The following is a 26,432-nucleotide window of genomic DNA, read 5'->3' as shown; positions in this document are numbered from 1 at the left end:
GACCAGGATGATGCTGGACATGCTTGATTGGTTCTTTGTGTGAGTTAACACAGACAGAACATACTTTCACACTAATGTTAAGTGAGTGAAAAACTCTGTCCCCCCCCCATCATCAGGTGGAATAATAAAATGGTGAAATGTTTTTTTTTACTAGCTGCGTCCTCGGTCATTCCTTTTCCTGATTAAATATTGCTTGGTATTACCTCAGTATTTGACCTTCGACCTGTTGCTGCTCTTTATTAGTGTCCATCAGTTTCAGCTGCTTTGGTTTTATTATTTTATTTAAAATACGCATTATTAAAAGTAGCTATTTATGCTGTTGTCTTTTATGAAACGTTTAAAAACTCAGAGAAAACAAACACTGACTTTAATTTTACATTGTGTTTCTTTCAATTCATTTTCTTTTGTGTTGCATTTTTTATCAAAGCAGTTCATGGGGTCTGCAGTTTGAGCAGTGTACTGTAGTTATCACCCAAACCTGACAGGCTTGACTGGGATCTTTAGAAAACAAAAGGGTCACCGCTTCATTCTGACCACGTTTGTACCAGGAACACGTGGAGAAGAACAAAAGGAAAAGTTCACATCATGCTGGACAGAGTGAGGGACAACTTCACTTTTCATAATCCAACTGTGCCATCTTGTGGTTCAGGGAGAAGAATATAAAGAGAGAAGATTATTACCTCGGACTCTAAGACTGTAAATCATTTAAAATTTATGATCGCAGCATAAATCAGCAGTGGTGCCTGAATACTCAGCACTGGAAGCTGCTGTGACAGCGGCCCCGGTGCAGGGCAATTAGGGCCATTGATTGAGTTGTCATGGGTAGAGGAGAGCAATGATATGATGTGATCAGTGCTGACACCCAGTGGTAATGTGTGGCTCCTGGTGCTGGCTGCTGCATCCAGCTCACCATGCCTCTGCATCTGCCTCCACTTAATCAGATATGACAAGCTCCCAGGGTCTTAGCTCACAAAACAATCAGAGAGGAGCCGCTCAGCTGCACCTCAGCCCAGCACTTTAGTCGAACGTAGACCATTAAGACGGATGATGTTGTGCACCTTTTCCTGCTCCCCTCTTCATTGTAAACACATTACTCTAAAGACAGCCCTGAAACCACAGCAGATGTCTAATTTGCGTGTTAATTATCATTATGGGCCACTTACCAGTGTGTTGACAACACTCTGGCTGTGAGCTGGAGCTGCAGTCAGATGGTGCTTCATGTTTTTCCAGCACCAGTCTTCTGGCTCTCCAAACTCACTGATTGGGCCCATGTCTCCTCATCAAGCTGTGATGTGAAGGAGAGGCCTGTGATCGTTTCAGTATCTCTGGGAACAGAACAGCAAGTGTTGGAGAGTCACAGCTTTTAGAGCAATTCTTCAATGAAGTCTGGGAACAGTTCAGGCAAAGTTGCTTCCAGACAGAGCTGAGTTGCAGAAAGTGCAGACGTCTCTCAGTGTGAGACTCTTGTCATCCTGTCTTTTTAGTCTCTCGCCAGCAGAGGAAGTGTCAGTCTCTCTCTCTCTCTCTCTCTTTCTCTGTGTTCGTCTCTGACTGATGGAAGTGTCACACTCGCACCAAGAGACTAGGACAGATCATGACGGGAAATGTGCCTCGATTTTAATTTAAAAACGCAATATACTGAATAATAATGGCGCACTGCATGTAATATGAATATAAGATCTAACAACATATATATTATATAATCTTACAATATACATTATACAGCTCTAGGTTATATAAGATTTTGGTTAGTTATATTTCCTCTCATCTTACATACTTTTTGTTATTGTTAATATAAAAATAATTGCACTACATTTCCCCCCTCTGTGCAATCACATGAGTTTTTTTTTTTTTATTCATCTCACCTCATCTTATCTGTATCAGCTCAGCTCACCACCACACATTACATCTCCTCCCCTCTATTTTCCTCTCCTCTTATTTCCTCTCCAGTTCTATCTTAAAAATTACATTTGGAAGCAACTTTGGAAAAATAATATTTTCTGTACCACAACCAACAGAGGGAGTGGTGTTAAAGCTGAGACCATTTTCAACCTGTTTTAACATGTTCACAAAGTATGCTGTCAAAATCCCTATATACAACAACGACAACGTACACTGAGTGTCCAGGTTGTACAGTTAAAAAAAACCCCACAGCACCATAGCTTTGATAATGAGCATCAAAGGCCTGCTCTTCATTCTGTTTTCCACTGCACTTCAATTCATTAAAATGTCACATGAATATTCAGGAGGCGTCACGCTGCCTGAGACAGACAACAAATGCTGAGCTCTTACATCTTCATCCTCATCCGCTCATATTATCCCCATTATGGTGATATGTTAATCCACATCTGCTGCCTGGAGTCAAACCGTTTCTCTCTCACTGTCATTCTCTCTCTCTTTATCTATGACTATGGCTCAGAGGTGAAATCAGGACAAACTGAAAATGGAAATCTCTACATATATAATTGCCCATGAATAAACTGTATACATATATGAAGTAATTTGGTCACATTGTTGAAATGTTAGCCAGTCTTCAGGTACTTTATCTGTTGCTAATGTTTTGTCAAAATAAGGCAAATGTTTATACGAAGCCATTTTTTTTTAATTAAATGGTTCAGTGGGCCACCGGTTGATAGTTACTGGGCTACATTTTGTCTTAATTATTTGTAAGTCTGGATACATGTTCATACATAAGGAAGTGATTATAACTGGGAACATCTATTTTAAATGGTATTGTAAATGTAATGAAAATACAGACTGACCCACTGTCCTGTGGTAATTCCCACAATGACTGACAAATTAACGTCTAACAGAAATCATTGTTATATTTTTGCTTTGATTCAGTAATAAAATGAAGTACATCGGGGAAACATTAGCTCTTTTCTCAGTGTATGGCTTTGTTGTATTTACATTATCATTATTGTGAGTTAGAAGTCAATCAACTGTGCTGTGTCGTAATGTTGCATCACACCTGCGACACTTTATTTATTTATTCATATTTTTGCTCGCAAACCTATTCCTCTGAGACTGATGTCTGTGTTACTCCCTAACAGGCTCCATCTATGAATAAATCACTACAAGCAAGAACAGAGACGAAAAACAAAGAACAAAGGCTGCGTGTGAGCAAAGCAGAGTCACAGCGACAGTGGAGAGGAAGACAGGGAGGCAGCTGAGGTGAGGAACAAGAAGTGTGAAGGAATATTCAACACTTCAGAAAGAGAAGCATGTGTACAACAAGACATATAAACGGTGGCATGCTGTGCTTAATGTGGAGGAAACCTTAGAATAAATGCAGACCATCACAGGGGGCGCTAAGGAGAAAAGGCCAGTTTTCAGACCAGTTCAGTAAAATTGGATTATTTCCCATGGTACACCTGGTGATCTCATACAACACACTAATGTGCCACAGCACAGTGTTTAAGAATCACTGGTCTCTGTGCACATACAGGTCAAAAGTTCACTTTACTTTTCTTTTTTATTCCACTATGGTGTGGTTCATTGTCGTGTGTAGTGGACGTCAGGTTTGTTTATTGCTGGGCACGTTAATGCATTATGATTGCATCTTGCATTAATTTCCTGTTGCTTAGGTTTTTCCATTCTTCGCTGGCTCTGAATGCACGTAAAAAGAAGCCAGGGTTCACAAGCACAGTGGGATGTTGATCAGTACTGACTGCAGTGCTTAATGATGCAGAGCAGAGAGGAGGAAAAAAATGTCTTCTGAATTTCCACCAGACTAGCAGTAATTTTTAAAATAAACTATTTCTAAATTCATTTTAGACATTTTTTACATAATGATGCCACTGATCACAGAAAATCATGGATTTATGGAAATTAACAAACTTAGTGGTTGCATTGCATAAACTGTTTTTTTTTAAATAGACAGCTGTTAGCAGGTCATACTATTAACACATCTCCGTCTAGTCTTGTGCCATTTCATTTTCTAGTACTTTCTTAAATACCCGGTTGTTATTCCCCTCAGTTTTAGACCCTCCAGACTCCAGCGGTGGATAATGAATTAGCTGCAACAGAAGCCTATAGCTTCACTTTTGAAGTCGTCATTAAATATTCCTTTTAATTTACAATGAATCACAAAGTGAGAAAAAAGGAAGAATATCTCTGCTCTGCACGCATTCTTCCCTTCTTTTGTGGATTTTTTTCCCAGTTATTCTGAACCCATTGACTGCAGACAGTTCTGTTGGATGTCTCTGTCCTTCAAGTCTCAGCATATATTAATGGAAGGGTTTAAAACAGCTTAAGTGACATTTTAGTAAATATTTTGACCAGTATTTATTGCACTCATATTTATTTATTTATTTATTCTCAAGTTGCAGACGCATTGCTCAAGACTTTTTTTTCAAGCCTTATCTTTGAGCCGTGTTTTTAAACCAGCACACAGGCAAGTTAGTCAGACAGGGCGATTTGCTTCTTGCATGGTTTGACAAACCTCCTCTCTTTGGTATCAATTAATGCACCACTTCACTTAAAGCTTCTGCAAACCGGTGAAACCACAATTAAATTTGATGCTGAGTTTCTGTTCCGTGGAGCAGTGTCTTCCTTGCCCTGCTCTTGTACTTGTACTTTGTGCTGACCTTAACATTAATCCATTCCTGTGCTGAATACAAATTGACTATTTAAACCTCCTAGCTTGAGGTTCACTACTATTGACTTACTCTTCACTGTTACATCACTGTATTAACAGCCAGGGCGGCTTCATTAAATGTAGGCCGTTATGTCCTTTAGGTCATTGAAAGCAAGCTTGGTTAACTGGTTAATTGGACGGAGAGCTTGTGTGGACCATGAATATGTTCCTGGTGGAGAATCCAGTTTAATGATCAGTGCCGTCTGCTATACAGAAGAAAAAAATCAATAAACACGGAATGTAAAATGGAGTGCTGCGTAAGCTAAAGTTCTGTTTCAGATCCACGTTAATACTGCGAGGTAATGGCATAGTAAAGTGTATATTTACATACATATACATTTTTTTGTTTTTAAGTTTTTCAATCTTTTTCCACCGTTGAAGTAAAAATCATACTCTGTAGAAGAGGGGTTTCAAACTCACAACTTAATGGTCATTTTTGGCCCATTAACCCCCAGGATCTGGTGTGACTCAACCTCAGTATTAATTTAATTATGGAAATGTTATACCTTTGCTAATTTCAATGAGAAAATAAATATATGTACTAAATATTTGTACTCTAGTATTGTAATATAATATATGATCAAAAAACTCTTTTTTTTAAGTATCTGGGATTTTTTACAATTTATCAAATTATCCTTGAGAGCATATCAGGTTGTTTAAAGAATATTCACTTAGTTTAGGTTACATTACTCAACAGAATAATCATTTCTTTTTTAACAACATAGACTTTATTTTTCACAGTATTTGATCAACAGTGCAGTTTTTGTAGATTTCTCCCTCATACACTTTGTATCTCAATTTACCTAAAATAACAACACACAAGTTTTATTCTTATATATTATAATCAAATTGTTTTGCCTCAAACCCTCAAAGGCGGGAGTATGTTGTCAATCTAAAATCTGTTGGAATTTGAAGGACTGAGCCTTGTTTTGAACTCTTTTAGGACAGTGAGTGCAGAACATGTTGTGACGGTGCGTTTTTGGGTTTTCCCATGGACACACACACACACACGTACACACACCTGGTTTACTATCTTTCAGTGTGTAGATTCCCTGGGCTTTTCATTGTGGACCTACTGTTGTCGTGTTTCTAAAATAGTCTGTTTCCCCAGAGACTTCACCAACTCAAAAATAGGGAAAAGTCAGTGTGCTAGTTTAAAATAAGACGAGGTATTATAAGGCCAAAGAGAAGTTCAGTAGTGGTGACTCTGGTCCACGTTCTAGTTGACAAAAGGACGTTGTCATGCCAACAGGAAGGTGGCTAATAAATTCCTAATTGTCCAGAGATGTATTTGTCGTCATCTGCTCAGATAAAGTTATAATGGTTATAACCCTGAAAAATGTTGTCAATGAGTCAGGAGAAAAAAACATCTGTGACATGACATGATGGAGAGTGAGATTTATCAGAGTGTCACAGTGAAGAAAAATGAACCTCAGTGTATGAGTGTTAGACAAGAGCATGGAGTGCTTTTATAGATTTGAAGGCCGACATCATAACTGCATCTTAAAGTCGACCCAATCGAACAACAGCTTATCTCTACTCCCTGCTCAGTGGTCGGAGTATTTAAATAAATCTGCGTATCCTCAAACCTGCAGCTGCTTGGTCATTGAACATGTAGCATGGAGCTAAAACTTATTCATTTTACTCTTGTCATTTACACACTTACAATTTTATTTTTCAGTTTTCAATTTCTGTTTTATTTCTCCGTAGTTGCCCACGGTCCAGGTCATCGCTGTAAATACATATTATTCATTTATTTTGAATTTTAAAAGTCGGTGAAAGATGAGAGTTACTGAAGGCCACAATTGTGATTTTGATAATCTGATTTTGATAATCTGAGCTCTGATTTAGCTGAGGTTTTTCTTGTAGGTAAAACCAAGTTTACTTTTATTTTTTATAAGGACCTTAGAAATGAAGTAATACATTGAAAAACATGTTCTGTTGCTTAAGAAAGAAACCAGAGGAAAGGCATCCATGTAGGAGCTGTGTATGACGGTAAGATCTCTGCTCAGAGCTGTGAAGACCTCATGTCATAAGCACATGGGAATTATAGAGAGGGAGAATGAAAACTACTGGACCTTTCCAGCAGGTTGGTTCAAAGGTAATGTAAAAATGATGAAGGTGGGAGCTGAATTTCAGCTGTCAAATCTGCACTTCTTTATAAAACCTGGTCTCTGTTGGGCATTTTCATGCTGCAGAGAAATAAGGTAGCTAAGGTATCAGACACCGCTGGAGGAAATAATTGATTTTCAGTCGTGGAGCCAGAAAGGAGGCTGGAGTGAATTTAAAAAGCCGTCTGAATTGATGACACATTTAGCTTCGTACCCTGTGGTTGGTTAGTAAAAGTGTTTGACAGGGAGAAGAAGTGTGAGCAGAGCCATGAGAGAGGAAGAAACCATAGGTGTGATTTTTGATATTTAAACAATTAAGACTAAAAAAACTTTAATTTTTCATTTATCCATTCTCTACTGCTTACAACTTGCTGTGTTGTAGGGAAGGGGAAACCAAACCTTTGAAAGTATGTTACACCTTGGACAGTTCACCAGTCCATAGGAGGGCGTAATAACGCGACAAACAACCAATCACACCATCGTGAAAAAATCCATAAAAATAAAAAGTCCCCGAAATGCACTAAAATGCAAGACTATGTCCTAAAACATGCTGCCAAGTGAATATTTTGTGTTTAAAATTCCAAAAAGTATTTTATATGAATATTTCAAAAACGTGTGTTGTGTGATCAACCCCATTCTCCCAATGAATACGTTTTTCAGGAAACTGGAGAAAACCCATGCGCAGGCATGCAAACTCCATACAGAAAGATCGAGAATTGAACCAGCAAACCAGTGATCCTTCCTGCTGTAAATACAGCTTTTCACCAAGTGGCCAACACTTAAGTTTAAAGAGTTTTCTTTTTCACATCCAGTTCCTGCCTTGTCTCCTCCAAAAGCGACAGCCGACTGAAGCTCGCTGTTGTTTATTGTAATTAGGAGGCCAGAGCTGCTGCAGCGCTCCTCATGAATCACAGCGCTCATTAACAGCCAGCGCAGCTATCTGTGGACCAGTCGTATTGATGCTCAGTGAAACTGCTCCCGCTCTCCCCGTGGACCCCGGGCTGTGTTTACTCTCTGCAGCTGTTTGCCATGCAGCACCACACCTCAGGGTGGAGCGGTGCGTCGTGTCTTTTCATCTCTGTCCATACAATTGTCCTAGCGGGGCTGTGATCCTCTCAGAGGACACGACAACATGATAAAAAAGCCCAGCGGCTTTTTTTTCAAGATACAGAGGAAGGAACTCTGGCTGATTGTTTGAGACAGAAGCTCTGGAGGACTGCAGACAGGAAGAAGACAGTTTCTCTCCATGTACATTTGTGCAGTATGTGAGGTCAGACTAACAGCGTAGGACGAGAGTTTCGATGTAGAATGTGAATCACACTCCTATGATTCACATTTATCTCAGATCATTAGATATATCAAAATATGTTTGTAGAGAGCAGAAGGAAATGTCTCTGTATGATATATCAAAATATGTTTGTAGAGAGCAGAAGGAAATATCTCTGTATCTTAAGAATACATTGCAGAAAAAGCATGTCTGCCTGTGTTGTACACCCAACACCATCCTCATTAGAGAATGAGGTCAGGAAACTTCAGGGCGCAATTAGTCTTCCTTAGAAACGGATGGTTTGTGTGAGTGTACTCCGATAATACAGCACATACAGTAGTGTTCCACAGTGATGTACTCAGGAACATGTACATGGTCAGACTTAACTGGACGTATTTTTTATACATCCAGATTCAGGTTAATGTGGTGAATAAGTTGGGACTTTACATTTTTGTGTGAATCACATACTTAAGATTATTTTGGTTTTGTCAACATAAACGTAAGTCATATATCTTTTAATATAGGAGAACTTGCTTTTTGAGTGAGTTACTCACGTTTTTACATTTCTAGCTCTGCTGATTGCCACAATATAATATATATATATATATATAAAATAAATGGCCTTTAAGGAATGGCATATTCTCTATTATAAATGTCATAAATTGTTTTTCTTCCGTGAGTTAAATGTGTAGTTAAGCATTTTGGTCTTTTACTCCAGAGAAAAATCATCCGACTCTCTGGCGACTATAAATCTCAGAGGAATTTGGTGATGTTTCTCACACTGAGCTCTGAGGGGGAACGCATAAATCAGACAGACCGAGAAGAGAATTCTGCTGAAATTGAGTTTGAATCGGTGCATGTGTTTAATAAACCGGAGATTACAGCAGACATACTGATCATTAGAGTTGTCAGATGAAAATCTGTGACCATTCCAGTTGTCTAAAGAACCTGAGCTGTGGAGCACTCCATGGCCACTAAGTCATTGTTCTCCCGTTTATGTTGGGCTGCATGTGTTGTTTTTTCAGATTTCAAACAGTAGACGTGTAGTCAAACTTACGTGACCTAAAAAGCCATGACGTTCCTGGAAAAAAGAGAGAGAGAGACTGCAGTTTGATGATAGAAATGTAGGTCTCTAAATTCCACCAGAATCCTCTGTGTCACAGATTCTTTCTATATATGCAAAAACCTCAAGCTCACACTTCAGTAGCCAGGCCACATGCTGGCAAAGGTACACAACCTTTGTTGCTATTTGTCTATATCAGGGGCGTCAAACTCATTTTCATGTGACTACTCCATAACTGTTTCTGCAGTTGATTATTATTATTTATTTCAGTTACAAATATTGTTCATTGCTGTGTAATTAAAAAAATATAAATATTTATCAGGTTAAATTCTGCTGCATGGATCTAATTACATGCTTTTTAAGCTCCTGCGGGCCATACAAAATGACTTGGCGGGTCGCATTTGGCCCCCGGGCCTTGAGTTTGAAACATGTGGTCTATATACTGCATCAGGGGTGTGAAACACCCCAGGCAAAAACCGGACCGCTGTTCCGATGTCCATGATTTTTTGTAAAATTACGTACTATATGTGGCCCCTGAACCAAAACCATGTGGTGGTTTGTTGATATTTACGTTTAAGAAAATACTGCATCATGAGTTTGGTAGTACTGTTTATTTTCTCTGTATTCTTTTGGTTGATGGTCAGTTTCCATATTATTGTCCAGTTCCCCTACCAGTCCACGAGCATCAAACTGTTTCTGTGCATCTTGTTCATTTTTCTGCCTTTGGCTAAGTGTCAGCAACACTTTCCTTAGTAACGTTAAGTCATTTCTACCTTTCTCTGCCAAGTCATGCATTTGGGTCGGCGTGGCGTGCTCAGCCGTCATGATCGATACATTTCAGAACTACAGAAAATATCTGAATTTATAATAAGCATTCAGTTCAATAGAGTGACACAATAAGATGAGGTGATGATGATGATGATGGCTGATGAAGAGAACTCCCTGTAGGCCTTAATGAACAACCAGCACTTTTTCATTTTTTTTCTTTTCAGGTATTTACGAGCAGTTATAAAGGCTGCGCTCTTTGTTCGTACAAGTGCATTTCAAATTACGCTTTGAAAACAGTGTCCCTGAGATTGAAAAGGTGAGGAGGAGGAAGGACAAAAATGCCACTGAAGATACAGCAGGATGATGCAGTGGCCGCTTGCACATTTGGCTCACCTTTTCTCATTAAAGCAGTGTAAGTGTTTGTGAGTCAGAGTTTTTGAATGGTAGCTCTCTGCCAGAGCTCCTTTACAATGGTTTTGAAGGACGTTGGTCCCTGGAGTCAGTCACATATGAACATGCAGCTGGGTTTATCAACCTCAGCATCCTTACTGTTCACCGAGGACGCAGCAGGGACACAGGGGAAGCGTTTCATCATGAGGTCCTTTCTCCTACTGATCTTCTCCTTGTTGCTGGTGTCTCAGGGATCCTCAGCCATCATCACAGGGGTGAGTAGGAATAAATGGATCTCTAGTTCCCTGGACAGTGGCTCGTTGTTTTATTGACTTTATGGTCGTGTGTGTCTAGTTTAAAAGAGAATAAAATGGCATGGAATTTTGTCTTTTACCTGGAAAATATATGTCAAACAAGTTAGTTTAATTACTGCTTTTTATTGCTATGAATAAAACAGTAAATCATTTAAATCAAATTAATCATGTTTTGAGATTTTCTACTGAAGTAAACCTGATTGGACACATACTGTATGTGTTTGCATGAATTGCCTTCAGACAAAAAAAATCCATAATTATCACTAAATAAAGGGAAATGATGTAACCTTTTGATATATCCAGAAAATAGATTGTACATTTGAGTTTCTTCTTTTATTTAGTTTGTTAGTTTGATTATTAAAAATCCAATAAATGAAAATGTAGTTATATTTTAATGGATATATCATTCAAAATTATGCACCTGTATATTTTATAACTTATATTTGTGTTCGAGTGTACTTAAAGGGCAAAGCTGTTGTATAACGTAAAGGTAATCTCAGTGGATACAGTAAAGTCAGGAAAGCAAAGGACTTTAAAAATATACAGTATATATACAGTATATATACAGTATATATACAGTATATATTGTACTCTTTAAATTATGGTGTATTGTAAAAGGTTTTTATCCATCCATCCATCCATCTATCTTTCTATCTGATCTGTGTGTGTTTGTAGGTCTGTGAGTTGGACTCTCAGTGTGGAGGAGGGATGTGCTGTGCCGTGAGTCTGTGGATTGGCAGCCTGAGAATGTGCACAACTATGGGACAGGAGGGAGACGACTGTCACCCCATGAGCCACAAGGTGAACTTTACACGTCTTTAGCCCCACTGGTGTTATCTACCACTGAAGTGACATGGATATTAGACATATCATAGAAAAAAACGAACCATTACACTCTGGTCCCAACAGAAGAGCAGCTGCTCCTCACTTCAGTGAAGTCCTAATGGTTGATTGGATTTTTCTTTTCTTTTCTTTTCTCTCTCTACAGGTTCCTTTCTTTGGGAAAAGGCTCCACCATAGTTGCCCGTGTTTACCCAACCTTTCATGCATCGCCACAGACAAAGGAAGGCACAAATGTGTCTCACCTGTCTCTGACTACTTCTTCTGAGTCACGCCACCTATAGGTTTGATGAAGACACGAGAACTATTTTAGCTGACCTTACAGAAACACGTTTAAACTATCTGCCATAACTTGTAACTAATTGAATATGTTTCTTAGTTATAGGTACTGACCCATAACTAAGAAACATATTAAACTAATCTTTGGCCAAAATGGATCGTATATTATGTCATTCTCATTGACAACAAAAACGTCGATACTGTAAAGACAGGTTATCCACTGTAAGAAGTATGACTCATTTTGACGCTGTTCCAAAACCACGTCACCTGAGAAAATGTTTAACGAACAAACATGTTGCAAAAATCCTCTGCGAAGAAGAAAAGAAATGCAAATAAATACATTTTATCCACACATACACACTCAATTATCTTTATTCTCCGAGTTTTACACCAACTTTTGTTTCCTTTCAGCTATAAAAGTGAACTTTGTGGTGAATTTTGTATAATTTTATTGTTACTTTTCAGGATATTTTTTTACTTGGAACCCATTTAGAGAAAAAGAACATTAACAAGCAGCACATTAAAGCTCAGAAAGCCTGGAGAAAGTCGAGCCGAGAAACAAACAGCATCACAGCACGGCCTGTCTGCCCTGAAGACAACACGTTGTACCTAAAATAGCCAAACCGACCTGCATCTGCTCTGCACAGCAGCACGTGTGGTCGAGCACCGCGCTCCCTGCAGCTGAACAGCACGGGCAATTATACCGTGAGAGCTCTGCACGCCAGTAACAGCTGTCAGGAGCAGGCAGGAATGTTGGGATGATACGGTATATGCACTGAAGGTGGAAGGTGTGCTCAGGAGCTCGGTGCTGTGAAGCTACCTCAGAGTTGTACTGTGGTGTAGTGTGTGTTGAGAGAAAGGCTTCAGCGATTAAAGCTGCAGCAGACACAGACTCAGACTTAGTGTTTGAATCTCATTCAGATACAGGTGTGTTTTTTTAAAACTGATAACGTGAGCCTATACTATTGTAAAGTGTTTGTGACTGAAAAATGGGTAGTGGTAGATATCACTGTTTCCCAAACTTTTATATATATATATTTATAGACCTATATTTTACAAGTCACAAACCTTCGCAACCCGAGTCAATAGACATTATTCGTAATCTCATGGGAAACATGATGCAAGACGACCCAAAAAAAGATTTTTCTTGCGACCCGCCTGAGGGTCGCGACCCAGTCTTTGGGAAACAATGGTATATATTACAGGAAATAAAATCTCTTGGGTAGCTGTCTATTACTACACAACATTATAGCAAAGTCGCTAATCTGGATAGCTACACATCTCTGTGCTATCTATCTATCTGTCTAATCATCTGTCGATCCATTGGCCGGCCTGTTTATTTGTTAATTCCATGGCTTTTTGTAAAGTAGTTTAATGTGATAATAATTTGAGTTTTCTCTTGTGCCCAAAGCTGTTTCTTAACAGTAGCACTGTTTGGTCAAGTTATAATTGCAAGACCAAGTTAAGGGCAGTGCTTTGTCAAGACAGACCTGAACTCACATATGCTTATGTTGATTGGTTTAGCAAAGCCCATATGCTCAGCCTTAGCAAAGGAAAACAAGTACACTTAAATATCACACTTGTTTTGATGGTGAATATTGTTTGTGGTTAGAACCACAACTGGAGAATATTATTCAAGCAGCTGCAGCTGTTACAATGCTAGAACCAGTCGTTTCACTTTTGCAATATCTTTTTCAGAGTTGGTTTCAACAATATCTCACTTAAAACTTTCAAACATGTATAACTTTCTTCATTTACAGGCATTAAATACAACAGCAGAGACTCATCAGACATATTCCAAAAATAAAACCTCACCAGAAAACGAGGAGCTGCACTGCAAAGATATATGTGAGAAAGTAAGATCTATTCAATTACCAGTTACAAACACATGACACAGCCAGGAATTAATGTCATTTGTTATTTATTTAAGCTTAGAAACAAACAAACAAACACTAGGTTGGAACTTATTCATAAACCACATGTCAAGATAAATAAGGGCAGTCTTTAAAGTTACAAATGAAGAATTTTCTCAATTCTCCTGGTTCAGTGTCAGATTTTTAAAAAAAGCTGGAGGTCTACAGACTTGGCTCGCAGCGAGGCTCCAACGAGACATTACTAGTTCTTCGCTCCAACGATGGCAAGTTCCTGCCATAAATCTTGTGAGAAGTAACCTCATTATGCCGTACACCACCGCTTCTATCAGGGTTCTTATTTCATCCATTAAAGCAACCTTTGTGTTCTGGATTCTTCCTTTTAATTCAATTTGGGTTGTGGACAAATCGAAACATTTTGTTGTTTTTGAGTTTGGAACCAGTCCACATTAGGCCTCTACTGCATTTTTTGGGGCCATATCATACGCAATCACCTCCCAACTTTTTATTCAGCACTTATTTCTACAAAGAGATCATCCAGTTATGATAAAGGTCTACACACAAGTGCTCTAATGTGTGTAACCCTCAGTTTAAACCAGACAGAGTGTAAATTTGGGAACGTTTTTGGCAACGATTCAGTGCTGTAAGTTCTTGTTGTCTAGAACAGTGTTGTCAAACATAAGGCCCACAGGCCAAAACCGGCCAAAACACTTCATGTTCATTATGTTTTGTAAAATGACATTTCATTAAATATGATTTGAATAAGTTTTTTTTTTTATAAACCTTGGACTTCTTCACATGACAAGAAGACCTGTTGTTATTTATAGGTACTTATGTTATGATTGTACTGGTGTACATGTGGCCCCTGAGTTTGACACCCCTGGTCTAGAAAAATAGGATGTAGGCCAAATGACAATGTGTAACCTTAGTGTCAACTACAATAGCCTTTAATTGGGACCAGTTCTATTTTCATTAGTGGTAGATTTTTCATATTAGAATGAAAAAAATCCCCTTCTCTTTAGATAATAGTGGAATAATAGTTTAATTAAAGTTTGACCTTGAAAAACAATAAAATAAGGACCACGAGGTGTAGTGCTGGAAAAGCTGTCAATATTTATATTTCAGAGTCCCAAAACCCACCACATATTTTGGCTTAGACACACATTTAAACTCAGCATCTAAGAAATATTGAATGTTAAATAACACAGAGAGAAAAAATGCACCTACTGTATATTAAATGTAAACAGTGGTTGACCATATCGGTCATAGATTTTCCCTAGAATGCATGCAGAGTTGTAAATAAAAGACGTTGTTGTTATGATACCTGGCCACCAGGGCAGAAAATACAGTACTAATAATAATCAATAAATAATAACTGTATGTCCTTTATCTGGGTGATTGACTGTGTTTTTGGTTCTGCTTGTTCTTCAGCAGCACAACTTAAAATTAAGAGTTCAGGAAATGTACAGTAGATTTGTGTCCTGGCTGAGGTTTAGGAACATGTTTAAAAAATGATAAAGTCTTGATCTGAAGTGGGCTCAGCCTCCACAACATCAGACAGGCTGCACATTCTGAAACATCGTGGGTTTTTGGCAGTGTCCTGACAGCTGGGGTTCAAATGACACAATAAGGCTCCACTGGAGTCTGCGTCCCGAGACGGCAGAGGAAACAGGCTCTGAGTCTGAGCCGCAGCTCCCTGTTGAACAGGAAGCTGATGATGGGGTTGGCTCCAGCCTGGGCGAAGCTCATCCACACCGCAGCGGTGAGGTAAAGCTGGGGGACCGGGGCCCCGTGCCCGAATATCCTTAGGAAACAGGTGCTTATGTACGGAGCCCACATGATAAGAAAAGTCAGTGTGATCATGTAGAACATCTTCCCAATGCGCTTTTCCATCTTAAACTCATCCAACACCAGCAGCCTCCTGTTCCCCGGGTGGGACACTTGCCTGATGCCCACCAGAGTGGGCGGCGTGGGGCCACGGCCGAAACCGGCGATCCAGTTGGCGGCGGCCTGTCCTGTGGCCCCGGGCCCGTGGAAGGTCCAGTTCTGGCTGATGGCCGGGACCAACTGCGCCGGCTTCATTTTCCTGTGATCGTACACAAAACACAGCATCTTAATGTAAACAACATGCGTGGTACCCACGATCACGACCAGCATGAGCATGAAGCCCAGCGTGTCGTTCGCCTTCACGTAGCGGTGTTCGAAAATGCACTGCTCCTCCTCGTGGATGAACTTGTAGGTGCCCACGTCGAACACCGGCGGAAAGGCTATGGCCACGGAGAGGGTCCATACCATACAGATAACAGCCACGGAGGTGCACAGGTTCATCCGCTTCGAGTAGAAGCGGTGGTGGGCGATGGCCATGTAGCGGCTGACGCTGACACAGAAGAGCAGGAAGGCGACGTGAAAGCAGAGGAGCACGGAGACGAAGGCGACGATCTTGCAGCTCACAGCACTGTACGGCCACACGGAGCCGCCGACGATCGATGCCATCACGAAGGGGAAGCAAACGGTGCAGCGCAGCACGTCCGACACGCACAGGTCCAGCAGGAAATAGTAAGGAGCCTTGTGTAGAGAGTTGTCCCTGATCAGCAGCAGCGACAGCGACGCGTTGCCCAGCAGGCTGACGCCGGTGATCAGACCCAGGGAGGTCAGCTTGACCGCAGAGGCCGCGGACGCGGACGCATAGTTATGTAGGGACGCGCTGCTCTCCCCCAACTCACTTGTGTTTGCCATGAAGCCACTGCGAACTCCCACATCAATCCACAGTCATGATTCCTGCCAGGATTCCTGAACGGATCAGCACCAACATCCAGCAGTCGAACAAAGACAAGATATGAGTGATTTCCGCTCAGACGCACCGGTTCACATGAGTCCAAGTGGGTGCATAACTTTAAAAAAACAAAAACAAACATCCATTAACATTTCTTCCTTTTCTTCCTGTCCTCCATGTTACAAGTGTTCATCACAAAACGTATCCGTCTGTGCTTCCACTTTCTGTAGGATCACGACAGCTGCGGCAGTTCCACGCAACATCTCTCTTTCCACAGAGCCTCAGCACACAACCCCCTCACAGCTGTAGTTCCAGGGACAGCGGAGGAACTCCCTTCCTCTTCCTCTCTTCTCCCATTGCCAACAAACATGGGGAGTCGCGGCTCGAATGAGCCTTTACGCACTGGAAAGGGACTGGTTAGGTGGAGCGAGGATGCTGAAGCCGAGGCGGCCACCGATGCGACGCAGGCTCGTCCGCGTTTACGCAGCGCAGGCCTTGGAACAGCATCGGGCGGCGATCAGCTGCAGCAGGAGAAGGAGGAGAAGGATCACCTCATCTGCCTCTTCTGTCACCGTTATAAAGGGGCGTGTTAAATGAGAAGGAGGGCTATGGAAAATAAACCCCGGGGGGCCACCATGTACTGGAACAAAGTGGGCACCCCAGTGCTGAAAAACGTTTCCTCAAGGTCCAGAGTATGATGTTTAGAACGAGGAGGAATAACTTAGTTATTGTCAGTAAGATTTATTTTCGTATTTGTAAAATGTAAAATAATATAATGTACATCCTTTAACATGTACTTTTATGCGTGGAAATGTAGAAACTGTTTTTTCAACTATCACTGGTTAACCATGTTCGCCACTCATAAGTGAACGTACAACAAGGGCGGGTAGCACTTCCCAAGTTGGACAAATATGGTAAGGGTAAGATACAGCAGCTCTATAAACAGAAATAGGCCACATATGTGATATTCAGAATACATGGGAATCATTTATCATTATGGCAACTTTGGCAGTCAACCATCCATGTACAAAAGCTGAAAGTATAGATAAGACAGAGGCAAGGGTTCGTCCGAGAATGACGGTTTGGAGTGACCTTGAAAAATGTGGCAAAAGATTTGTCAGTTGGCATATTCAGAAGATACACAGAAGGAAATGAATAATAACGATAAAAAGTACGACGTGTGAGAGCTTCCCTTCCTGGTACTGTGCAGCAGCTGTTCTAGTGACGCAACAGCACCCCCTATGGTCTGTTCTATGTAATATCATAAACAGCGGTTAACATGAAGAAAATTTTAAATTAATTTTGTGAAGTAAAAGAAAGATTGGAAGCCTGGATTTTGTCAATACACTTCTGTCTGATCTTTTATATAGATGATTGTCCAGTAAAAGATTTCCAGTAAAGTCTCACAAAAAAAGAGGAATCAAACTAAAGATGCTGTGAGGAGAAGATGAGTCACTCAGGTTGATACTCGTGATTTCTAGTCTCCACAAATGCTATAGCTCGTCACGAACAAACCACAGCAGAGACTTTGAACAGAAGTACATTAATCTTTGCACATATTAAAGATATAAATATGAATATATGAACCCATGTGTTACTTGACTTCACTAGGTTGGAACTTTAACTTTGACAATATGTTTGCAATTGTACCTGTAGGGCAGGTACAATTACAAATGTTTTTCGCACAACAGAGAGACAATCTTTCCACGGACCAGCTGAAGCTCTTATAGGGGAAAGTAATGCACTCAAGCTTTGTTTTCCAGACTCACCTGCCTGACTTGTTAGTGGGGGAAGTTGTGTTAAAAACTTCCTGATTGCAGCTTGGACGTAGACCAACTCTGAGAAAAAGACAATGAGGAAAGTACAAGTGATGATTGAAGTAATCAGTCGTTTTAATCAGGTCACTTTCTAACTAAACTACACCTCTTTTTACTTTCACTTTTAAATGTGTAACTATATTGCAGTATGGGGTAATAAATACCTGCCTGTAGCTGGGCCCTACCTACATTTTAACTTAGTTCAGGAGAAAGATGATTTTACTGTTTCCTATGTATGCAGTGATAATAACATCACACACTGCACGATCTATCCGTCACCAGCAGGGGTACTGCTGTGGTCTTTTTACAATTATTATGGAAAATGCAACAATTGTAACCTTATATTATCCAACCTCCCACTACTGAGGCAAATAGAACTCTATCTGCTGTATGTTCGTCAAAAAGTTCCAAGACTGATGTTACAACTCCAGAAGATGAGATTTTGATGACAAAACATGTCTCTCTTAGAATTTTCAAATTGTATATCTTTGCCAGGTGTTTCACTGTTTGAGATTTTATGTGATCAATTTTTTCAAACCCTCAAAATTAACCACTCTTCAATTCAGAGCAAACATTAAATTAAAATGAATGAAAACGAATGAAAACTTTTTTGATGTAACTTCGTCCATTTGTTTTTTCTAAAAGTGAAAGAACAATTGGAAGGAACGTGATTACAGTCATTAAAAAAATGTCTTTCAGACTTTTTAAATTGGATCTATGGCTTCTTGCGCGGAGTGATTCCTCTTCGCCTTTTCCTTCTCAGTGGGATGGACCAACTGCGACGTATGAAAGCTGTGACGTACAGACGTCAACAGTTAGTAGGCGGAAAAGCGGTGTGTTTCCCAGTCCCACTAAAAACCAAACCGGCTATTTGGTGTTTTTAAGCAGCCACAGACAGACGCAGTTTAAAGATTATTCCTTTGTCACTGGCGCTGCTGAAAGAGGCTACGAACAAAGATGGCTGTTCCCGTCGGTCAGGCCGATGTACAGATGGACAGAGCTGCCCTGAGCGGACAGACAGTTTCCTCAGAGAGCGACATTGACATCGACGAGAAAGAGTTGGAAAATATTACAAAGAAACACAGTGAAGAGCCATCGCTGCCTCTGCACTCACCCTGGACGTTTTGGCTGGACAGGTAAATACAAATCCATGTTTTTGTGTCAGTTTAAAGCCCGAGGGAGCAACATGTAATTCAAGGCCATTGCTGAACACGGGCCTTCGGGAGCAAACATAGCGGGAGAATATCTGCGTTTTAACACCATCTCCTCCCTTTCACACCACCGTGTCTTCTGACTCGCCAGAAGAAAAAAGTTATCTATGTGAATGACGCATTCATGGCACAGGACCTGTTCGTAATGTCATGTGATGTTCAACGCAAATATTCAAACATGTTAGTGCAGTTTCCGTAGCCGTGATTGTCAACAGGGAGTCTCAAGAGGCTCTGAGGGAATTTGAGAAGCCTTTCCCAGTTTTGTCCCAAAGTAGCACAGTTGAGGAAGACAGGCATCACTGTGTCTCACTGCCAAGGGCTGTGTTAGATAAGAGTCACTGGGGTTATGGAAGACAATTGACTGTAACAATGGGTCTGTGGTGCAAAGGTTTCTCCCTAAAGTTGACATAAAACCGCAGCAAGCATGTTTGAGCAATGTTTCCTTCACAAGAACATAGCAGTGTTGTTAGTTTTACTTATTGATTTATGTGACTGGGAGCAAAGTCAGAAGAACTCCTTTCACCCTGGGCCGACACAGTTACTAGTCATGGATTGTATTGTAAACAATAACAAACACAGGATCCTGGCAGGATGTCATGAACTCGACTTGAATTTATATCCGAGTGATTCAATTTGGCATATTGTCACAGTGGAAAATGTCTTTTATGAACAGCAAGAAGGTCACTGGTTCAAAACCGTGTCCTAACTAATGGTCTTTCTGTGTGGAGTTTGCATGTTCTCAAGGTGTATGGTAATGATTTAAAAAATGTGCCATGCCATTCCCACGCTGTGCTTTCACAAGACATTATCTATTTTAATGTCTCTACATTTATGCGACTGTAATTTTTCCATTTTTCGGCATCATTCCCTGTACTGGCTCTTTGCGTTATTACATAAAGCACAAACCTGAACCCATAACAATGTCATTCTTGCCCCCCCCCCCCAAAAAAAAAAACCCCCACATAAACGGTTACAAGAGCTTCTTCCTCTCAGCTGCACCCGTCTCCACTTTACTGCTCCCATCTTCTCTGCTTTACTCAGTCACTTGTGGTTTGACCTCTGGCAAATCAGAAATAAAGTCTAAGTGTTCCTGATCACATTCTCACACAGTTATTCTGAACTGCATGGGATGTGATCAGCCACAAATTAAAATTGGAGGATTTAAGCGTGGTTCAACCAAAGGCACACTCAGCTCAACCATCTCTCCTCTCTCGGTCCTTCAGTCAGAAAAGACAGCAATGCCATGTTGATTTATTGTATTTATAGCAGGCTAGAGTCATCCTGGCCAAACATGTAGAACACAAATGCTTCTAGACAGCCCTTAATTTCAATTTGTAGACTTATGCTGTATGCAGATGATGTTTCTTTTCATTGAAATGCTCACCAATTGTAAATAAATTAAATTAGTATGATTTAACTTTCAGGTTGAGGAGAACACTAGTGTTTAATTTCTTTTTTTAAATATGGTGAAAGCCCACTCTGTAATTAATATAGAATATACATATATTATCTAATTGTAAGTGTAGAAATGTATCCAGATCAGACATACAGGCCTGGAGTAGTAGAATGCACAGTAAAAGACAGAATCCAACCTGTTAGGTTAGCGTTTACTAGTAATTTTAAAAACATAGCAGGTGGTGTATGTATGTGTGTTTGTGTTTGTGTGTGTGCATGTGCGGCTGTACACATGCATCACTTCCTGTTTACTCAAAAGTGTTCACTTGTTGTTCTAGGTCGTTACCAGGCACAACAGCTGCAGAGTGTGAATCCAACCTGAAGAAGATCTACACAGTACAAACTGTTCAGGTGAACACTGCCGTCTGCCTCAATAGCTCCATTATCTTTTGAACACAAGTAGAACAGGAGCGTGACCAAGTGGCTTCAGTCAAGGCTATTGTTACTGAAAAGTACAGTAGATGGTGATGTTGGTACAAATCTGATCCTTTTGTTTGCAGATGTTCTGGAGTGTATACAACAACATCCCCCCAGTCACAGCCCTGCCACTGAGATGTAGCTATCATCTAATGCGCGGAGAGCGCAGACCACTTTGGTGAGTCTGTTGTTATAGTAATTATTTATTTTCCAGTAATCATATAATCCTGTTCTCTGAAACTGGCCTGAGCAGGAGGAAAAACAGTAACTGTGGGTCAGAGTATTTCTCAGAGTTGTTCTTTGACCATAGCCTGCGATGGAGGCAGATCTTTCACTTTTTATATACAGTACAATAGATGGACAAACAAAAGACTGTCAGGAATTTGATTTAGTTGTATAATTTATTCTAGAATTATACTCTATAATTCTATAGTAAGTAAGTCTAATTCTACAATTCCCTGCTTGTAGAAGTGATTGACCCACCGTGGTACAGTATGTGGTGAGCTAACAGCTCAAATTCTGTTGTTTATGCAGAGGAAGTTTCTCCGACTTTTCACTTTTGCTATTTTTCATTACATTGATCCCCTTCTGTATCGAATTATGGTCAAAAAAAAGGTATTACAGTGAAAGTAATGTACTTGGAGTTTAGTGGCTCAAAAGTGCAGGAAGTCTTTATCTTTTTCTGTAGAATTATAAAATGATTCATGAATGTTTCTTCTTCCGTTGTCTGAGCCAAGGACCTTTAAATCCTGTGTCTTTGACAGCTTCTTGGAACACAGAGCCACTATTAGCAAGAAGGCATTTAAATGTACTTTTTACTGTCTTGTAGGTAGTCCACATCCCTTATTTTAGTTACATATTTTTGGATACACTTGTTCTACTTGGCAAGAAATAACTACTACTACTAATTGTAGTAGATGTTTGTGTTGAACTTCTGTGTAGAAGAGATGTTCTTTTTACCAACTGTCCTTAAATGAACGTGTTTTGCACAGTACACATTTGTGGAGGAAGTTTTCCAATAGATTTTGGTCAGAACACGCTTAAAGACGCTTGTGTTGTCACATGTGTAGATCTTGGCCGTGTTTGGATGAAATGAGAAGTTGGCATCTGACTGGTCAGATGCCAACAGAAAAGATAGAAAAGATCATTTCACCCAACGCTCATTGCCTCAGATTCTGAGGTCGGCGGCAACAGCAGAATTTTCTTTCCACAAAATTCACTGCAGTTGACTTACTATGAAAAAAAGGTGCTGCTTTCATGGTTGGGTTTCTGTAAGGTGGATGCTTTAGGATGGAGGTTTGCTTTACTCAAATAACATTATCGTATTAAGTAGCACTTCAGATGTCTCGTCTTTTCTTTTAATACAACATGTTCTCGTGTCATACGTTCTGTATCTTTTACTCCACAAGGGAAGAAGAAAGCAATGCAAATGGAGGAGTGTGGAAAATGAAGACACCAAAAGAAAGCACAGTAGGTGTTTAAATATTAGTAAAAAGAAAAGAAAAGAAAGAGTGATGGACAATTTAAAATCATCACTGATATGTCCTGTTTTTCCAGGCTGTAGTTTGGAAAGAATTGTTACTTGCTACTATTGGAGAGCAGTTTGCAGATTACTGTTCCTCAGGTATTTGCCTTTATGCTTTCCTAATGTTAACTTTGTGTGTTTGCAAATTTTTTTGCTTTTAACCTTTTTTTGTCTTTTGAATAGATGACGAGGTCGTTGGCGTCAGTGTTAGCGTTCGAGATAGGGAAGATGTTGTACAAATCTGGAATAAAGATGCGTCTCTTGCTAATGAAGCAAATATCTTGGGCAAAGTGTATGAACTCCTCCCCTACATATCTTTTAAAGCTGTTTTTTATAAGTGTAAGTATACCTGCATTTCACCTCATTTTGTGGTTTTTTTTTTTTTTGAATGGAAATATAGTTTTATACGAATCAACCTTCAGTGTTTCTTTTTATTAATCAGAACATTTGGTTTGAATGTCAAATTAATTAAAATCAAACAAAATTAATTTGTTTACACCATTTAATATGTTTGAGCTTTGGGAAGAATTTGACAAAATAATTAAATAATGACTATGAACAAATGCATAACAAAGACATGATGGCAAAACATGTCAAAGCTGTTGGAGACACATGAAAGACCAGTTTGATTTGTTTTAGTAAATAAATTAAATCACCATTGGAAAATATAACAACTGTCTCAGCACCTGTAGAGTCGCCATTAAAATATTTTTTTAACCTTTTCAACAAAGATAATGCATTTTTTTCTTGGTTACTTATTAACCTGTGGTAATGGTCTGACATGATTTTTTTTTGTCTTTCTTTTTCAGCTCACATGGAACATCATGCCTTTGAGGGAGGACGTTCAAGACATTAGGGTTAGTTTTGCACTTTAAAAAGCAATAAAAATAAAAGTCCTGAACTTTCTCCCTGCCTACACACGAAGGCACTCGTCACAATCCAATCAAAGAGATTATTTTTTGCCTTGGACAAGGAAATGCTACCAATATATTTTTATAACTTTTAATGACTGATGCCTTTTATTTTGATATGGCTTCTGATGCCCTGAAGTCTAGAGTATGTTCAGTTTCGACCCCCACTCTTGACTTCCTCCTGTACTTGTCTGCACTGTCGTGACCCTGTTCTCTGCACTTGCCATGAACCTCGGAATTTATTCCTCCTGTTTGACTCAGCATTTACATTGTAGTACATTTTATATCTCACTACATGAAACAATTCGTTTGTTTTATCTTTTAATTTTCAAAACTAGTTAGAATTACCAGAATGTCTCAGCAGATCACTGCAGTGTCTATCTGATTATACAACATCTACCCCTCTCCCCCCTTTTAGCCGGATATTCTCACACTGTTGTCATAAGTATCCTAGCCTTTGATATTGATATGTTCCACATTTAACCCAAGGTCACTGATCCACCATTGGAATCGCATCAACAGTGTAATTTGAGTTTACCAGTTGTTCCCATCGTCCAGTCGTTGTTTTAATGCCTATTTGGACATTTCCTGTTTAAGCACACGGTTGCTGACACCGTACGAATATGATGAAAACAGAGAAACAATTACCTCAAAACAAATCTCTCTGACTGTGTAATCAAACTAAACTGCATTTTCAGTCACTTTTAAAGGATTAAAAGCTCTGAACCAACATTTTGATCTTTATGGACAGTCACCAGGACTGACGTAAAGATGCTTTAACTGGCACATTCTCTAACATCCTTCAACTATTTAACAGCTATTTGTTAAGTTTAAATAGGTGAATTGAATACCTTAGGTAGTAGGTTTTTAGTTAAGTATATATAAACTTCACCTTATGTATGTTTTTTCAATTGATTCAGCAATACAATGTTCAAAAACTGTCATTGAGATTCTTATTCCTTTGAGATGCTGTAGAAGCACAAGCTGAGAAAAAAAAACTACAACTCCCATGCGTCGATTATGTTGCGATTGAATGTCTGCGATTGTAGGAACTCTTCTAACGTTAAAGATTTCACAAATCTTAATCTCAAAGCTTACGTTTTGCCAAGGCACTTTTCCAGTGTTGTCAAGACACAGAAAATCAACGTAACTTTTTTTTTTAAGAAAAAAATAACATTCCGTTGGGAATGGTCACACATCCATTACATATTTGATACGTTGAGTTTGAGTGTGTCGACCGCAGAGCCCTGTTCTCTGTGAAATTGGGTCACGGTTTGATTGCTGTATTGCTTTAGGGACATCTTTTTGCTGGGTACCGATGAATCTATGTGACACCTGTTTCCTTACGAAGAATAAATTGTTCTTATTGATTTTCCAGTGACCATAACATCTTACGTAAAGTTAACACCTTGTAAAAGAAGCCACACAGTCACGTGATATTCACTTATTTTAACATTTTATGTCGATGAATTACATGAAAGATCAAAACGGGGGAAAAGACTCTTGATGTTGAGGGCTGTCGTTCCTCATTCATCATGTTAACGCATTATTCCAGGATTTAACCCAGTGGAGTGCGCCTTGGCCTGCAAAAGTGCACAAAAAATCCTGCAGCGTTGCTTGACCATCAATGCCTCTGTGCCTGCACAAAGGGTGAAAGAAAGCTATTTGATTTCATCATGCTGTGCTAGGAACTGAGTGCACGAATGACAGCAAAACTATACATGCACTGACTGCAACCGCACATAATTGATCTTAGTGAATATCACAACTACTAAAGTACAAAGAATAAATCCATAATTTTCTACATATTTTTTGTTATGTCTTCAGGAATCCGCCCTGTCCCACTTTAACGTGGTTATATGGTTCATTTCTATTGCCTTACTGCTGAACTCTATCTTGTGTCACACGACATTTATACATTCATCTTTGGACTGGCTTTTGGATGAATAAGCTGTCTGGTGATTTTATTTTGTAAACATGATTTTTGCAGTGTCATGGAAAGCAAATAAATTGTAATTTAAAGCCATACATTTTATCTCTATTGATCAGAAAAATGCTTCCATTCTAGACAATTACAATGTCATACAGACATGTAGTACAACAAAAGTGAGCGAGGGAGGAGACTGCACCGAAGCTAGCTGAGTAAAAGTAACTGAATTATCAATGAGGTTGACCAGGATGGAGAGGATTAGCATAAGCAGATCAGAGTTAGAGCTTAGTGTAGGTTGAGCAGCGTGAAGATTAAGTTGGAAAGGCAAGGTTCAGCCTGGCTTGTTTGGACATGTGTGTCACAGTACAGGAGAAGAAACTCGCCCTCACAGGCTAGTGCTAAAATATTGTTAGCTTGAAAGTACTATACAGTGAGCTGAGAAAAATCCAGATGCACTTTTTGCGTTGTAAGTGTGACTATAAGCATTGGTGGTTCAGTGGTAACATTCTTGCCTGCCACGTGGGAGGCCCGGGGACGACTTCCGGCCAATGCAATTTGTTTTGTGGTTCCGTAGTGCAGCGGCTAACATGCCTGCCTTTCTTGTGGTTCCGTAGTGCAGCGGCTAACAGCGGCTTGAAAGCAGAGAGCAGAGATTCCTGGGTTTGATTACCAGAGGAACCACATACATGTCGCCTCCAAGGGGCAGCCTGTTGCAGCACATCTGCTGAATTTTCCCAGTGTGGGATCAATAAAGTTCATAAAGAATACAGGGTTGACCACCGGGTAGCTAACGCTAATTCGTTGTTTAAAGTGACAAAAGAAATACGTCATTTAAAACACCATCAGCGTAA

At 39.8% G+C, this 26,432-nt stretch overlaps 3 protein-coding genes across 8 annotated transcripts in view; 2 read left to right on the top strand and 1 right to left on the bottom strand.

The window, feature by feature from the left end:
- prok2 (prokineticin 2) overlaps positions 1 to 12,094 on the top strand; it is a 22,451-nt gene extending 10,357 nt beyond the window's left edge. For 4 of the 6 annotated variants that reach the window (XM_025060444.1, XM_025060442.1, XM_025060441.1 and 1 more), the window contains 4 exons: positions 3,054 to 3,174; positions 10,073 to 10,513; positions 11,228 to 11,353; positions 11,541 to 12,091. In XM_025060444.1, the coding sequence (XP_024916212.1) occupies positions 10,289 to 10,513; positions 11,228 to 11,353; positions 11,541 to 11,660 (471 nt within the window). In that variant the 5' untranslated portion in view covers positions 3,054 to 3,174; positions 10,073 to 10,288 and the 3' untranslated portion in view covers positions 11,661 to 12,091. Of the gene's footprint in view, positions 1 to 3,053; positions 3,175 to 10,072; positions 10,514 to 11,227; positions 11,354 to 11,540 lie in introns of all 6 variants that reach the window. The other 2 variants (XM_025060447.1, XM_025060445.1) reach the window with 2 other exon arrangements.
- Positions 12,095 to 14,252: 2,158 nt separating this feature from the next.
- Positions 14,253 to 18,783, bottom strand: gpr27 (G protein-coupled receptor 27). The gene has a single exon (XM_008320442.3). The coding sequence runs from the start codon at positions 16,276 to 16,278 to the stop codon at positions 15,157 to 15,159; it is 1,122 nt and encodes a 373-aa protein (XP_008318664.1). The 5' UTR covers positions 16,279 to 18,783; the 3' UTR covers positions 14,253 to 15,156.
- Positions 18,784 to 18,945: 162 nt separating this feature from the next.
- Positions 18,946 to 25,679, top strand: LOC103386257 (eukaryotic translation initiation factor 4E type 3). Its single transcript, XM_008320434.3, has 7 exons — positions 18,946 to 19,268; positions 21,077 to 21,149; positions 21,299 to 21,393; positions 22,625 to 22,685; positions 22,773 to 22,839; positions 22,924 to 23,079; positions 23,550 to 25,679. The coding sequence occupies exons 1-7, from the start codon at positions 19,090 to 19,092 to the stop codon at positions 23,594 to 23,596; spliced, it is 678 nt and encodes a 225-aa protein (XP_008318656.1). The 5' UTR covers positions 18,946 to 19,089; the 3' UTR covers positions 23,597 to 25,679.
- The last annotated feature ends 753 nt before the right edge of the window (positions 25,680 to 26,432 follow it).

The sequence above is a fragment of the Cynoglossus semilaevis genome, chromosome 11, assembly GCF_000523025.1.
Source record: "Cynoglossus semilaevis isolate Cse_v1.0 chromosome 11, Cse_v1.0, whole genome shotgun sequence".
In the NCBI taxonomy this organism is placed as follows: domain Eukaryota; kingdom Metazoa; phylum Chordata; class Actinopteri; order Pleuronectiformes; family Cynoglossidae; genus Cynoglossus; species Cynoglossus semilaevis.
This window is presented reverse-complemented; position numbering and strand designations above follow the sequence as displayed.

Coding starts and splice junctions, on each gene's coding strand:
- gpr27 (XM_008320442.3), bottom strand. CDS start 16,278: ATGGCAAACACAAGTGAGTTGGGGGAGAGCAGCGCGTCCCTACATAAC.
- LOC103386257 (XM_008320434.3), top strand. CDS start 19,090: ATGGCTGTTCCCGTCGGTCAGGCCGATGTACAGATGGACAGAGCTGCC. Junction 19,269..21,076: donor TGGACGTTTTGGCTGGACAG/GTAAATACAAAT, acceptor TTGTTGTTCTAG/GTCGTTACCAGGCACAACAG. Junction 21,394..22,624: donor GGAGAGCGCAGACCACTTTG/GTGAGTCTGTTG, acceptor TTACTCCACAAG/GGAAGAAGAAAGCAATGCAA.